General features: G+C 39.6%; 1 protein-coding gene across 1 annotated transcript in view; it reads right to left on the bottom strand.

The window, feature by feature from the left end:
* Positions 1-14,941, bottom strand: part of LOC126475459 (nudC domain-containing protein 1) — a 124,010-nt gene that overhangs the window by 59,412 nt on the left and 49,657 nt on the right. The window contains exons 5-6 of the mRNA XM_050103339.1: positions 12,289-12,462; positions 10,527-10,746 (exon numbers count right to left, since the gene is read on the bottom strand). Of these exons, the coding sequence (XP_049959296.1) occupies positions 10,527-10,746; positions 12,289-12,462 (394 nt within the window). The remainder of the gene's footprint in view (positions 1-10,526; positions 10,747-12,288; positions 12,463-14,941) is intronic.

Raw genomic sequence — 14,941 nt, 5'->3', positions numbered from 1 at the left:
CTAGTAGGCAATAGGAAGAAATGTAATGCTAGTGCATTAACACAAGCTGGATATAATTTATTGTTAAATGAAATAAAATGATTTGGGAGAGAAGTATAAAATGGAACTGAACAAAATGGGTAAAGAAATATCAAGTGGAATTGAACAAATGAGTGAAGGGATTAAACAAATGGGTAAAAATTTGTCAAAAGAATTTCACAGGGAGTTGAAACTAATCAGTGAACAGACTAATAAGAAAAATGAACAAATTGATGATAAGAGTTAAAACAATGAACAATTTTATCAGCTGAATGAGATTCTTGAGGAGTCAAAGAAATTAAAGCTGAAGTGATATATCACAAATTTATTATTGGCTATGAACTTAAATACTGAAAATGACTAAATGGTGAACAGGGAATGTTAGGAGAGGTCATTTATGATGAAAATAACGAACAGGTCTCTGAGAATGATATCAGAAAAAGAGATTAAGAATTATGATTTAATGTCAGACTTAGGCATCAAAAGTGAAAATATGAGAATAAAATTCGTTAAAGGAGAGACTGAGGTGAAATATGTGAAAGAATATGTTGAAAATGGTAAACAAGAATAATGTTGACACTGAAGTAAATTATTGTTGTGATGGAACTGGTAACAGAATAATGTCAAAGGCAGGTAACACGAACAAGCAGAGTGTACATAAATTAACTTGTGAAAAAAGGTAATAAATACTATTTGTGTAGTGATAAACCAGAAGAGTGACTTTAACATTTGCATAATATAAGTGTAGCTTTATTTCATAGATGGAAATATTAATGATGTAATTAATTAGCAAACAGGTCACATTGCAGGTTGTCATGAACATGAAGCATTGTTAAAATTTTTCAGAAAGAATTAGCAAATATTTTCCAAAATCTGTGTAACTCAGAAAAACTATGCCTGCAGTTGAGATAAAAGGAGAATAATCCTTTCAAACGATGGCTTCTGTTCATGCTGTAGTAGTGTGCACCTATTAATTAATTAATTGTCTTATAGAAGTTACATCAATATTTTGTTAATGTTATGTGACATTGACCACAAATGTTGTAATGTTTTGTACATAGTGTAAAGAACAGAGCATAAGGCACACGCAGCACAAGGGAGAGGCTAATGATCTGATTGGAATTAGAGTGGTGAATCATACTATCTGTGTTATCACTACCTGGTTTCCATGGCAATCAATGACGTATTAGTGACACACAAAACACGAATGACACACTGACACTGCTACTGAAATGAATTATGGCAATGGAATAGCTCATACTTTATCTGTCAACAATTTCAGTCAAAATTTGCTCATTTATTAAGAAATGAAATCATATGCAATACATGTATTTAATTTAGTGTATGGATATTATTAATTATTGATGAAACTAACTTTATTGTGAGTTTCGATTCCAGGAAGGTTAAGTTACTGTGTTGTCTAATGTCTCTTTTGTTTAATGTATGTTGCATGTACTTGGTATTCGAGAAGAATGGAAACAGGACTCAACAAAGACCTGAACACTACGACCAGCCGGTGGATTGACCGCAACTATGGCTACCCCCAAACAAATGAATGCATTGTGTTGCTGTGTCATGAGTAAATATACTCAAGATGTATAAAATTGTGGTTGTAAAAAATCCACATGACTGTTAAAACACAGTGAGTATTATTTTAGAATAAAATAAAAAAGAACCACATCACCAAATTTATAATGTGTAATAGATATTAATGCTGTCTAACAATGCATTTGAGCACCTTGGGAAGTAAATAAGAATTGCAATTTTGGAAAAATCAAAAATTTATTATATTACAGAAAACGTATTTTAATGATGTTAAGGTCCAAGGAGGGTTTGAGTTGGCTTTTTTTTTTTTAATTTAAAAAAGGAAAAAACAGAAAATCTTAAACATTTTTGCTTGGGGGATAAGTAGCATTTATGCCACGTATTACCCACATTTTATTGTACAGAGTAGAAAGGTTTACACTACCATGCATCAGCCAACAGTTCAGATAGTTAGCACTCCCCAACCCATAATACAACAGATGATCACTGAGTACTGAAGCATATACACTGAGGTGAAGAGTCATGGGCTAGCAATATGCACATATACGGAGGGCAGTAGTATCGCGTACACGAGGTACAAACAGGCAGTATGTTGACGGAGCTGTCATTTGTACTCAGGTGATTCATGTGAAAAGGTGTATGAAGTGATTATGGTTGCACGTTGGGAAACAAAAGACTCTTAACATGGAATGGTAGTTGGAGCTAGATGCATGGGACATTCCACTTCAGAAATCATTAGGGAATTCAATATTTCCTAACCCACAATGTCAAGAGTGTGCTGAGAATACCAAATTTGAGGCATTACCTCCCACCACAAACACAGGGCAACAGCCTTCACTCAATGACCGAGAGCAGTAATATTTGCGTAGAGTTGTCAGTGCTAACACACAAGAGAAAGAAAGAAAGAAGGAAGGAAAGAAAGAGAAAAGAAAAGCAGTTACACGTTAGCCCAATCCACGGAAGAAAAGGCCTCTAAACACAGGTACTTTGAGAAAGGTTCATAAAATACGCCATAGAGAAACAGAGGTCCTTAACTAGGGGTTAAATGTCCTTTGCCATACGGCTATGAAGGGTAAAAAGTAAAACACGGTCGACAGCCCACGTGTCGTTCACTAAAACAGCCAATAATTCAGACAGTAAAGATGAATTGGAATGTAAGTGCTTAAAAAAAGGGCATTCCATAAGGAAATGATGAACTGTCAAAGGTTGAAGGCAATGAGCACAAAGTGGTGGGAGAGCACCACTTAACAGATGGTGATGGCTAAAAAGACAGTGCTCAATACACAACCTAGCTAAAATGATCCTCTCATGCAAGAAAGCCAAGAGGAGGTTGTCCAAGTCACTGGGAGAGGTATAATTTTCCAGAGCTTGTTCCCATGAAGGGAGGGTCAGTGGTGATGCCAAAGTAACATCACCTGCTGACAGACGGCAACAGAGAGATCATTAGAGGGAATATAAGAACTAGCGGGCGAAGGTACTACGACTGCAGCCTTGCAGCAGCATCAGCAGCTACGTTTCCCATCAGACCAGCATGACCAGCAACCCACATAAGCATCACAGTGGCTCCGCCAAGAGTGAGCAAGTGACAGCTTTCCTATGGTCCGTTGCACTTAGGGATGAATGGTGTACAGCACACAGAGACTCTGAAGGGCACTGACAGACTCTGAGCAGATGACATAACTGAAAAGCCTGTGTCTCTGTATGTACTGCGTGGCCTGATACATGACGAAGAGCTCCGCTGTAAATACTGAGCAGTGTTCCAGAAGCCTATACCAAAAAACACCCGACACCAGTCAGTTTGAGAGCCATCAGTGTACACAAAGGCACTATTGCGAAGTCCTGTGCAAAGGTCATGAAACTGAAGGAGACAGAGCAAATGAGTTAAGGTCAAGGTGAACAGGGGCTGCCAGACGAAGCCAAGGTGGTGAATGGCTCACACCCATGGGGAAAGTATCAGGCTGCATGAAGTCAAGCTGTTGTAGCAAGAGCCGAAAGGGAGCTCCAGGAGGTAACAGAGAAGAGGGACATGCCCCATACCGGTGATCAAAGGAGTCATTGAAGAAGGAGACATAGGATGTGTGGTCAGACATGGCAGACAAATGGCATGCAAGCCTGCTGAGGAGGAAGTCACGGCAGCACGACAACAGTAGTTTAGCAGCTTCGGCAAAACAGACTCTCAACCGGGCTAGTGTAAAAGGTGCCAGTGGCAAAGCGGATGACATGATGGTGGATTGTATTGAAACGGCGTAAGATGGACAGACGTGCAATGCATAAATGAAACACCCATAGTCTAGTTTCGAATCAACAAGGGACCAGTACAACGACCTACTCCCAGGTAATACCACTGTGAACACTGTGAACATTGACGGATCACATACAGTGGGCAGCCAGGTAAGACACGTGGGAGGACCAAGAAAGTTTCAATGAAAGGAAGAGCAACAGGCCCAAGACATAAAGACAGTGGAAGAAACCAACTGCACCAGAAATTGATACAATGGAAAATTGAAAGCCATTGTCAATGTTCCATGAGTAAAGACAATCAAGACATCACTGAAGACACTGCTCAATGAGGCAATTTCATGGAGAACTGGAGTAGATGGTAAAATCGTCAATGAAAAGGGAGCCGGAGATGCTTGGTGGGAGACAGGCAATAAATGGGTTATTGGTGGTAGCAAAGAGGACAGCACTCAGGATGGAACCCTGCGGCACACCATTTTCCTGGATAAAGGTGTCCAACAAGGCAGAGCCCATACGCACCTTGAAAACCCAGTCTGTTAAAAATTCCTGAAGGAGACCAGGCATGCGTCCACGGAATCTCCAAGTGTAGAGCTTACAGATGATACCAGTTCTCCAGCTGGTGTTGTAAGCTTCCTCTAAATCGAGGAAAAAAAAAAAAAAGGAGAAAGAAGCTGGCCACAGTTTGGTGCTTCTGCAGGAAACCATTCGTAACATGGGTTGACAAAGTGACGAGATTGTCAACTGCAGAACAGTGCGCTTGAAATCCACACTATGCAGTGATAAGCAAATTGCAAGACTCAAGCCACCATACCAGCCAGGAATGAAACATAAGTTTCATAACATTGCACACACAGCTGGTGAGGGAAATGGGGTGATAAAAAGAAGGAAGGTGTTTGTCCTTACCGGGCTTAGGTATGGGTATGACAGTAGCTTTGCACCAGCGTCTGGGAAACATTCCCTCTGCCCAGGTGCGATTGTACTTATGAAGGAGAAAGTGCTTGCCCGCAAGAGAAAGGTTCTGCAACATCTGAATGTGAACATCGTCTGCCCCTGAGGCGGAGGATCGGGATGAAGTGAGAACATGATCTAGCTCCCTCATAGTAAAGGCAGCATTGTAGCACTTATGATTCTGAGATGTGAAGGGTATCACCCTAGCCTCTTCCACTCATTTCTAATGGAGTAAGGCAGGGTGATAGTGGGTGGAGCTCAAAACTCCACAAAATGGTGGCCCAAGATGCTGGAGATAGCAGTAGGGTCCACTATGACATCGTCTGCTACCGTCAGGCTGGCAATTGGAGAATGGAACTTGATCCCGGAGAGCTACCAGACGTCGTCCCCATATGTTGGAAGAGGGAGTAGAACTGTTAAAACAAGTAATAAATGAAATCCAGCTATCTTTTTTGCTATCCCGAAGAATGTGACGGCACTGTGCATGGCACTGTTTATAACAAATGCAGTTTGCCAACGTAGGATGATAGTCAAAAATACGGAGAGCACATTTCCGTGTGCAAATGGCATCAAGGCACGTCTCAGCCCACCAAGGGACCGGGAGATGGTGCGGTAAAGTGGATGTGCGAGGAATGGAACGTTCTGCGGTGGTAAGGATAATGTTTGTAAGATATTCTACCTGACCGTCACAACTGGGGAAATGTGGGTTGTCGAAGGTCACCAGTCGGCCTTAGAAAGCTGCCATTTGGGAGTGCACAGAGGTGGGTAGGTGTTAGCAAACAGACAGCACACGGGAAATGCTCATTCGAGTACGAGTCAGTCAGAACGGACCACTGAAAATGATGGGTAAGCCTGGCAGAGCAGAAGGATAGGTCCAAATGGGAATAGGTGTGCGCCGAGTCTGAAAGGAATGTGTGTGCTCTTGTGTTGCGTCAGATGAGGTGAAATTGGTTGAGAAGGTCAGCCCAGGGGGCACTTCCGTGACAGGTTCTGGGAGAGCCCCTAAGGAGATGGTGTGCATTAAAGTCACTGAGCAGTAAAAAGAGGATGAGGAAGACTGTCCTGGTGACACCAAATGACAGAAGGATGTAAACAGTACAAAGGGTAAAAGTCATGTGAGGAAGGAAGAGGTGAACTAAAATGGTTCAAATGGCTCTGAGCACTATGGGACTTAACATCTATGGTCATCAGTCCCCTAGAACTTAGAACTACTTAAACCTAACTAACCTAAGGACAGCACACAACACCCAGCCATCACGAGGCAGAGAAAATCCCTGACCCCGCCGGGAATCGAACCCGGGAACCCGGGCGTGGGAAGCGAGAACGCTACCGCACGACCACGAGATGCGGGCAGAAGAGGTGAACTGCAACAGCTTGAAGTCAGGTGATCAGGAAGATGAGTTGACTACGAACGTCATCACGGATGAGTAGCATAGTCCCCCATGAGATGAAAAGCCATCCTTGGGGGAGGAAGGTCAAAGCGGACTGGAAAGAATTGTGGTCGTGAGGATGCAATTTTGTTTCCTGGAGGCTGAGAACAAGCAGATGCTGCAATTTTAAGAGCAGCCATAAGTCCTCTTTGTTGGATCAAAGGCCACGAACTTTCCATAGAAGTCAATAAGAGACACACGACGAACATATCCGTTAGTCCTGCTGTTAGCAAAGGCACGCGCTTCCTCAGTCTGCTGCCAAAACCTATTAATGCCACATTTCACCACACAGTCCTAACTGATTCATCTGTCGTGTGTCCCACACTGACTTCTATGGAAGATTCATGGCCTTTAATCCAAGAAAGATGACTGCAGTGCCTCTCCTGAGCTTGTGACCATATCAGTTGGACCACAGATGATTGGAAAATCATGGCGTGATCAGGTCAGTCCTGATTTCAATTGGTAAGAGTTGATGGTAGGGTTTGAGTGTGGTGCTGAGCCCACGAAGCCATGGACCCCACTTGTCTACAAGGCACTGTGCAAGCTAGTGGTGGCTCCATAATGGTGTGGGCTGTGTTTACATGTAATGGACTAGGTCGTCTGGTCCAACAAAACCGATCATCGACTGGAAATGGTTATGTCTGGTTATTCAGAGACCATTTGCAGCCATTCAGAGGCTTCAACAATGGAATTTTTATACATAACAAAGTGTCATGTCCCTGAGCCACAATTGTTTGCAACTGGTTTGAAGAACATTCTGGACAGTTCAAGTGAATGAGTTGGCCACCCAGATTGCCCAAAACAGGATGTAATTGAAAGGTCAGTTTGTGCGGAAAGTCCTGCACTGGCGAAACTACTACAATTATGGATGGCTATAGAGGCAACATGGCTCGACATTTCTGCAAGAGACTTCCAACAACTAGTAGAGTCCATGTCACATTGAGTTGTTCCATTATGCTAGGCAAAAGGAGGTCCAGCACAATATTTGTAAAAGTAGGTCTGGCACAATATTACGAGGTATCCCATGACGTTTGTCAGTTTTCGTGTAGAGACCACAGTGAATCACAATGCAAGTCTTGACAGCAAACACATACTTCCGATTAATAATATTAACTGTTTATACATGGCTCCAACTAGACTGTCAAAACTCTCCACACTAACAGCTTCTTAAATTTAAATTCAGTAACACCAGACTCAAGCTCATATTTTAATTAGAATTTTGTTTAATGTATTCTATCATTGGCCGATTAAACTGACCAATCAGAAATATACCCCATGCAGGCAGTGCAAAAGATTGAAGCTAACTCAGGCTGACAACATGTATTCACTGCAAGTGATTTTAGATTTTCAATTAAGTTTATACTGTTAATCAGTCTTAGGAAAAGTTTATACAGTCTCTAGTTTTCGAAGAGGCACCATGCATGTAGAGTGAACCCAAAACACTTTCGCAAAACTGATTACCTGTGTTAAAGGTGCAGCAGAGAATATTTACGTAAGAATCCGTGAATGCACGACTTCCCACTGTTATTACTGTATTTTCTGGACTATAATACGCACCAGTTTCTTTGAAAAATTGCCTCCAAAATTCATGTGCATCTCATACTCTAAACTGATATCAACATGTCCAGTGTCCGACTTAAAATTTCCACCAGTCTTAAAAATGGCCATATATTCGATACCACGGGAAACCTGTCTATCTGTCAACACTGGGTTCAACTGGCAACAGCAGTGCACCAATGCGACAAACATGAGTTGCAGGGATTCACAAGCTTGCTAACATTGTCTCCTTGCCATCACAAACCCAGAACAGTGTCTAACCTATGATGCGACATTGCAGTCAATGGTGCCAGTGAACTTTAACTGTAAGCGACTTGTGTTATCAGTAACAGTACAATATTTTTGTTAGTAAGTAGTTTCGTAATGGTAAAAATGAAAGGCTTTGTGTGACGTGGGCTATAAATTAAAAGTAATAGCACATGCAGAAAAACATGGAAACAGAGCAGCTGTGTGCAATTTTGGCTCTCCAACAACAGAAAAAAAGAGGATGGGGGCTAGTAAAGAACTGAAAAAAAAAAAAAATGAGGAAGACTAAATGTGCAAATAGAGGACTGAATGGAAAATGGCCAAAACTAGATGATTGCATACTGAAATGGATTGAAGGACACCACAAAAATGGCACTGGTATTAATACAAAAATGATTCAAATACACACTTGTAAGCTAGCATTACAGTGGGACTTAATGGACTAAGGGTGGAGTTGGTTGGTGCTGCAGATTTATCAAGTATCAAGGACTTAGCACGCAAACCAAAAACAAAATATCGCAAAAAAGGCCACGAGAATATGAAGAGAATATATTATCTTTCTGTCACTTTATTATTCAACATCGAAAGACAAACAGTGTGGAACTAAGCCAAACAGCGAATACGAATGAAACTCCTCTGATGTTTGATGTGCAGAGTAACAGAACTGCTGCCACGAAATTTCTTAAAACTGTAACTATAAAATAAGTGCTGATGGTACTAAACTTAATTCAATGATCATTTTCAAGTGCAAAAAAATGCAAAACCTTTTGAAATATCATCAGGTGGTGGTGTTCATGTAGATGGCAAGGGTTGGACGGATTAGGCTGGTAAGAAATTATGGATTAACAGTGTGTGGGAGAGAAGGAAAGATGCTTTATTGAAGATAAAATCTCTTCTTGTGCTACATCACTTTAATAGTCATTTGAAGAATTCCATGAAAAAGAAATTACGAAAGAGAAATATAGAGCTTGCTGTTATTCTGGGAGGAATTACTCCACAATTGCAGCCCCTTGATGTCTCGATAAACAAACCGTTTAAAGTGTATATGAGAGCGGAATTGAACAAATGGACGATGGAACAAATCCAACGTGAGTTCATGCCAAAGGGAGCTTCAAACCGACACACAAACAAGTGTGTAAGCGAATAAAACAGCCATGGTCTACAGTGAGAAGGAATAACTAGTGCCATTAGCATGGCTGATGCAGCAAAGTGTCTTGGCCAGAACCATTCATATCTATCCCTAATTAATTAATTAGTTAGGAAGGGGTAGGACCATTACATTACGTGTACTAAGGAAAAGCAAATTAAAAGCTTTAAACAACATTTTTTGGCAGGTATCAGAATTGAATAATAATTTGTCATTTATCCACACAGCCAGTCACGAATTATATCTGTTAAATAATTTATACAACACCATTAAAAACTGCTTAGAAAACTACGAGTAGGAGGTTAGTAAAATAACCAACAACCTCTGTCACATTATAAAGTTCCTAATGTAATGTTTTTTCAGAAAAATTATTTACCCAAGATCTATAGTGCATAATACTAGTGTCTGACCATCTACTTGAGCTCAATAGCTCACTCACTCACCATTCACTGCTGACACAGTTTCTCAGAAAGGCAAAAGGGAGGACATGGAGGATTAACAGAGACATGACAGTATGGTCATGGTCCTGATGTCATCAGCAAGTGTACGTAGTGGATGCAGTGATTTTATTTTGAAAGCTGCAATGAATAACTGAATAACTATTTGCCATCTTATCAAACTATGTTGTTCCAAGTACAAATAAACATAAAGAGTACTGCACAGTAGGTACAAACTGAATGAGGTGTGAATTTATTGAGATGTGCCTCAGATTAGGGATGGAGGCGGCTCATGCTCTGTCTGGTCTCCATGAGTTTGGTTGTCCATAGTCTTCGCTGATCACTTCAGGCAAAAGCAAAACAAAGATGGTTCATTGAACATGGCCGGGGATGATCATCTGCCCTGCCCTTGTTAAATGTGTATAAATTTATACAGTTGAATTACGATGTTATGAAAAGGATAGATTGATACTCACCATACAGAGGATATGTTGAGCCACAGACAGGTACAACAAGACTACTACACATTTGAGCTTTCAGCCAAAAGCCCTTCTTCTACGGTAGACAACTCACACTTGCAAGGGCTGTTCAAAAAGTATGGTCACTTCAAATTGGGCGGGCAATGTACATTTGATTATCAATTTTATTTTTATTTTTAGCCATGTCCCGAACATGTGTTCATAGTTTCAAGTGTAAGCATACTTAGTTTGTTTTTGACAGATAGAAAGGTTAGACATGTTTTTCTGTGTTCGGCGATTTTAGATCATTATAATAAATACAGCAAAGAATTTGCATCAAATTTTGTGTGAAAAATGGAATCAAGTGCTCTAAAACACTTGAAATGTTGACAGTGGTATATGGTGGGTCTGTTATATGTTGTATTAACCTGCCACATCCAACATCATTGAAAAATGATCCTTGTATGAATAAATTATTATACTATGTTATGCTAATACTTACTTTCCTTTCTCTAGAGTCCACACAGCAGGTAATTCTGTGCTAAGCCTGTGACACGTATCCCCTTCCAGGAGATTTTGACCACGACAAGTAATAGTCAAGCAATCAGCACATGCTTTAACATGAATGTCCTGCTTCACAACACACTCCGCAAGTTGAAGCCATACTGTGATGTCCTCCTGATTTTGAAGCCACATATAGCGCTTTGGCTTTTGCATATTTTCTGTAAATTAAACTTGTTTTATATAGACAGTTAATATAAGAAGCAAGCTCAAGACAGAGTGCAATAACAGATGCTGCAAGGTGAAATACTGCTACCTACAATTTTTTGCTGGTTCACTAATGAAGAATGAATATTCACATTCAGCAACAGACATATATTGCATCAGTTATATAAAAGAAAAACATTTTACAACCAGAAGACATACACAAATGTGTAACACTATTCATCAAATGCTCGCACTACTAGAATTTTACTTTTTTTTTTTTTTTTTTTTTTTTTTTTTTTTTTTTTTTTTTTTTTTTTGTATCAAGTCTTCAGACAAAGACAGCACAGTATATAATATCATTGCATTTTTATTGTTGTCTACAATGACGAATCAACCCTTGTATTAAAAAATCTGCTACTACAATTCAAATGTGAACCAGAGCCAAAAGTGAAAGCTCCTATAAAATGTCACACAGATAATGCACCCGTATGTAAGCTGACTAAGATAATGAAACACCAACAATGACAATATTATATGGCAATTCTATAAAATGTGGCAATGGAAGAATGCATAATCTGCATCAGAGTAACAAAATTTTTCAAACTGGTGCACTCCACCACACATCTGACAGCAAGTTTCAACTAAATTTTCACCACTAGGTGAACTATTCATGTTGATGCCATTAAACGACCATGGTAGTATCATTAACTAGTCACCAAGATCCCCCAAGCTAACATCGTTAGCACACCATCAGATGAAGACAGAAGCATACAGAAGAAAAATGGATATGTGACATGAAATGCTAAGTCATATCGTGGACAGTGCTGTCCTATTAATACAATTACATGCATTTGAATAAACATGAGAGAATTTACTTTGGACTGAATGTATGTAATGCAACATTTTCCTGAACATTATCATGCGCCATTGTAAATACCTAACATAGAAAAAATCTGAACATTTTTTTAACTTTTCAATATAATGCTTCACACAACTATTTCTATGTCCTTCCAGAATTATGATTTTCCTCCCTACGATTCACTGTACACTGAAATTTTTGCTTCTGTAACCCTGTTTCCTTTCTGGTTATATGTTTACTCAATTTATGGCTATAGTCCATGTGGCAAAAGACGAACACTGGCAGTTAACATTAGGCTTGACACAGTTGCTTGGCATGTCTCCCACTACCAATCACATAATGTGATTTTAGAGACGTCTCTTACTAATGTCTCACTGCTGCCACGGTTTTATAGATGAATCTTGTTTTCACCCACATAGTTTCGGTACCCTCAGCATCATTTTGCATTCTAGAACTAAAGACTGGGAACAGTGCTGCCCACTGTCTGAGTTATTGTTTCATTGTACAAAGTACAGACAAGTTATCTATCTGATTTGGGCATTACTTTAAAGGAATGTGCCACAATGTGGCTTTAGATTCTTACCTCTGACGAAAAACTGCAAAGATAATTTGAGAACATACCTAAATAAGAACGTGAGTAAAGAAAAAATGCAAATATAAATAACTGAAGTCTGTTTTCACAAAATGGTCTGCTAACCTTGTTCTGGTATTTTTCTGTCCTCCACAGGTTTTTCAGAATCTTTTGTGAAAACAACAGGTTTTTCACTGGCAACATACAATGCTGTACAATAGGTCTCAATTGCTGCATACTCAATACCTTTCACAGTAGACACCTGTCTACTAGCATGCAATGACCACTTTCCTATTCCACCTGCAACAGAAATGTCACTTTGAAGCATGACTCAGTTTTTTCATAATGATGAGACTACTTGTAAATACCACAATTCAAAACTTTATCTCATCAAAAGTATGTTACACAAATTATTCTTGTCATACTAACTTACATGTCACATTGGGAAACAAACTTCTTTAAAAATATGATTTATGTGAGTTTTTCATATTGACACTACTGACATTTGGTACAATAACTCCAAAATTTTTCCATGCATATCTCCAAAATGTAATGCTCCTTGGACAGTTTATGCTATACACATAACATTTCAGTGAACATGAATAAAGAGGAAAAAGTTTGGTATGTGCTAAAAAAATACAGGACTCTGTAACAGAAGATGGCAGAAGTCTAGAGGGGAGGGATTTGCCAGGCTAAACAAGCACAAAAACACTAAAGTGTGCATTAGGAAATGTAAAACAATATACAAAACACAGTGAAAGAACCCTCCAAATAGTTCATCATAATTCATAAAAATTTGTAATCAGCAAAATAGTTGGAAGATAAAGAAGGATCCCAATAGATTTCAAGAAATCATTGGAAAGCTTCACAATAAATAGTGCCTCTTGCACAAATTCTAATAATGCAACTATGAAAATGTTAATCAAAATATACTGGGGTATTAGAAGACCAATTTATCAGGCCTTTGCCAACTACAATAGCAAAATATTATAGAACAAGCTTTCACAAAAACTGAAGAAATTTTAAACATATATTAAGGCTACCACCACTGATTGTTGACTACATGGTAGAACTGACAACAGCAAAACTACACCTTCAGTGCTTAACGCTCTTTCTAAACACACATTCAAAATGGAAAATCAAGATGCATATTGAATGGGGACAGTAAGTCAGTGCAAAGATGAGAGACATACATCAGTGCTGGTGGTGAAAAAAAATAAATAAATAAAATAAAATTGAAATCACTAAAAACAAACAAGGGACCCCTACCAACTGGAATCTCAATAAAGGTCCAAAACAGAATTTAGAAGTGAATTAACTCCAGAGTACCTTTTGACATTAACTTACAAAAGATTTCTTCGGTACACAACTGTTTGTCAAGAAACAACAGTTCATGCCATCCACCCACCTGGATGTGTAGCACAGATCCAGATTATACTATAAGCTTAGAACTACACAAAACAAAATAACCATCCCCAAGCAGCCAGCAGAATTCAAAATGTTATAATCATGTGAGTCTCAAGTGTACTCCTAATACACAGCTTAAAAGCTACAGACAGCCATGGATAGATATAATATAGATAACCAGGCAGACTTATTTGTTTACTATCAAAACACCAAATCAATACAACATCAATGCCTGCTATGTAAAATGTATTCATACAATCTGAACACTGCTTCCAATTTCACAGATGTGGCTGGCTACAAAACTGGCATGATTAGTAAAATATATAATTTTGAAGCCACTCATTTATTATGTCATATATTTTATCTGTAATAAGCATTTTGCTTGTTGGTAAATAATTTTAAGTTTACTTCATATATACTGGTGTCCAAAATTAAAGCAACAAATTGCTACTTCCTCAACCTGTGTCAAATTCATGATATAATCATACAAACTGTCAACAGATGTCGTTACAGTTGTGTTCTGCATGGAAGATGGCATTCCAATCAATGAACAACCACACCAACAATGGCATCAGGACATCTATCAAGCGAGGTAGTGTTTGCAGGGTAGTCCCACATCCGCAATCACTGTGTACACAGTCACAGATGTTGCAGTATGGCACAGAGAAGATGCTACAGACTCTCTGCTGTGGAGACCATAGGAAGAATGAAAGCAGGAGAGTCACAAACTGATGTGGCCTGATGACTTACTGTGAATTGGTCTGTTTCTCAGTTGAGGCGACAGTTTACAGAGACTGAAACTGTATCCTGGAAACCAGGACAGAGCTGACCACATGTAACATCAGAAAGAGCGGACTGTTATTTTCCTTTAAGTGCATAATGGAACCACCTTAGTATGGCACTGCAACTGACATCTGACCTCGCACCATCCCCTAGATGTGTCGAATTGACGCAAATGGTGTACAGACGGCTTCAGCAGAATGGCCTTTATTGTTGGAGGCCTGCTGTCTATTTACCTCTGGCATGTTTTCATAGAAGGGAATGTCTATCGAGTGGAGCCGTAAGCATGCCACCTGGGCGGTTGAATGATGGGCCAATGTTCTTATCACAGATGAGTCCCGATTTGATCTGGAGTGATTCTCGAGATTCACACCTGGAGGGCATGCAGAACACGATTTCAGGACTCAAACATTGTGGAAAGAGACGAACATCAAGGAGCATCCCTAATGGTGTGGGCAGGGATTATGTTGACGATAACACCTCTTCATGAAACTGTATGGGTGAATCAGCAAGATTTAACTACTGTCAGGTACCGTGAGGAGATCTTGAGAGCTCATGCACAGTTGTTGCGAGGTGCTGTGGGCCCAGACTT

Source organism: Schistocerca serialis, chromosome 4 (genome assembly GCF_023864345.2).
Source record: "Schistocerca serialis cubense isolate TAMUIC-IGC-003099 chromosome 4, iqSchSeri2.2, whole genome shotgun sequence".
In the NCBI taxonomy this organism is placed as follows: Eukaryota; Metazoa; Arthropoda; class Insecta; order Orthoptera; family Acrididae; genus Schistocerca; species Schistocerca serialis.
This window is presented reverse-complemented; position numbering and strand designations above follow the sequence as displayed.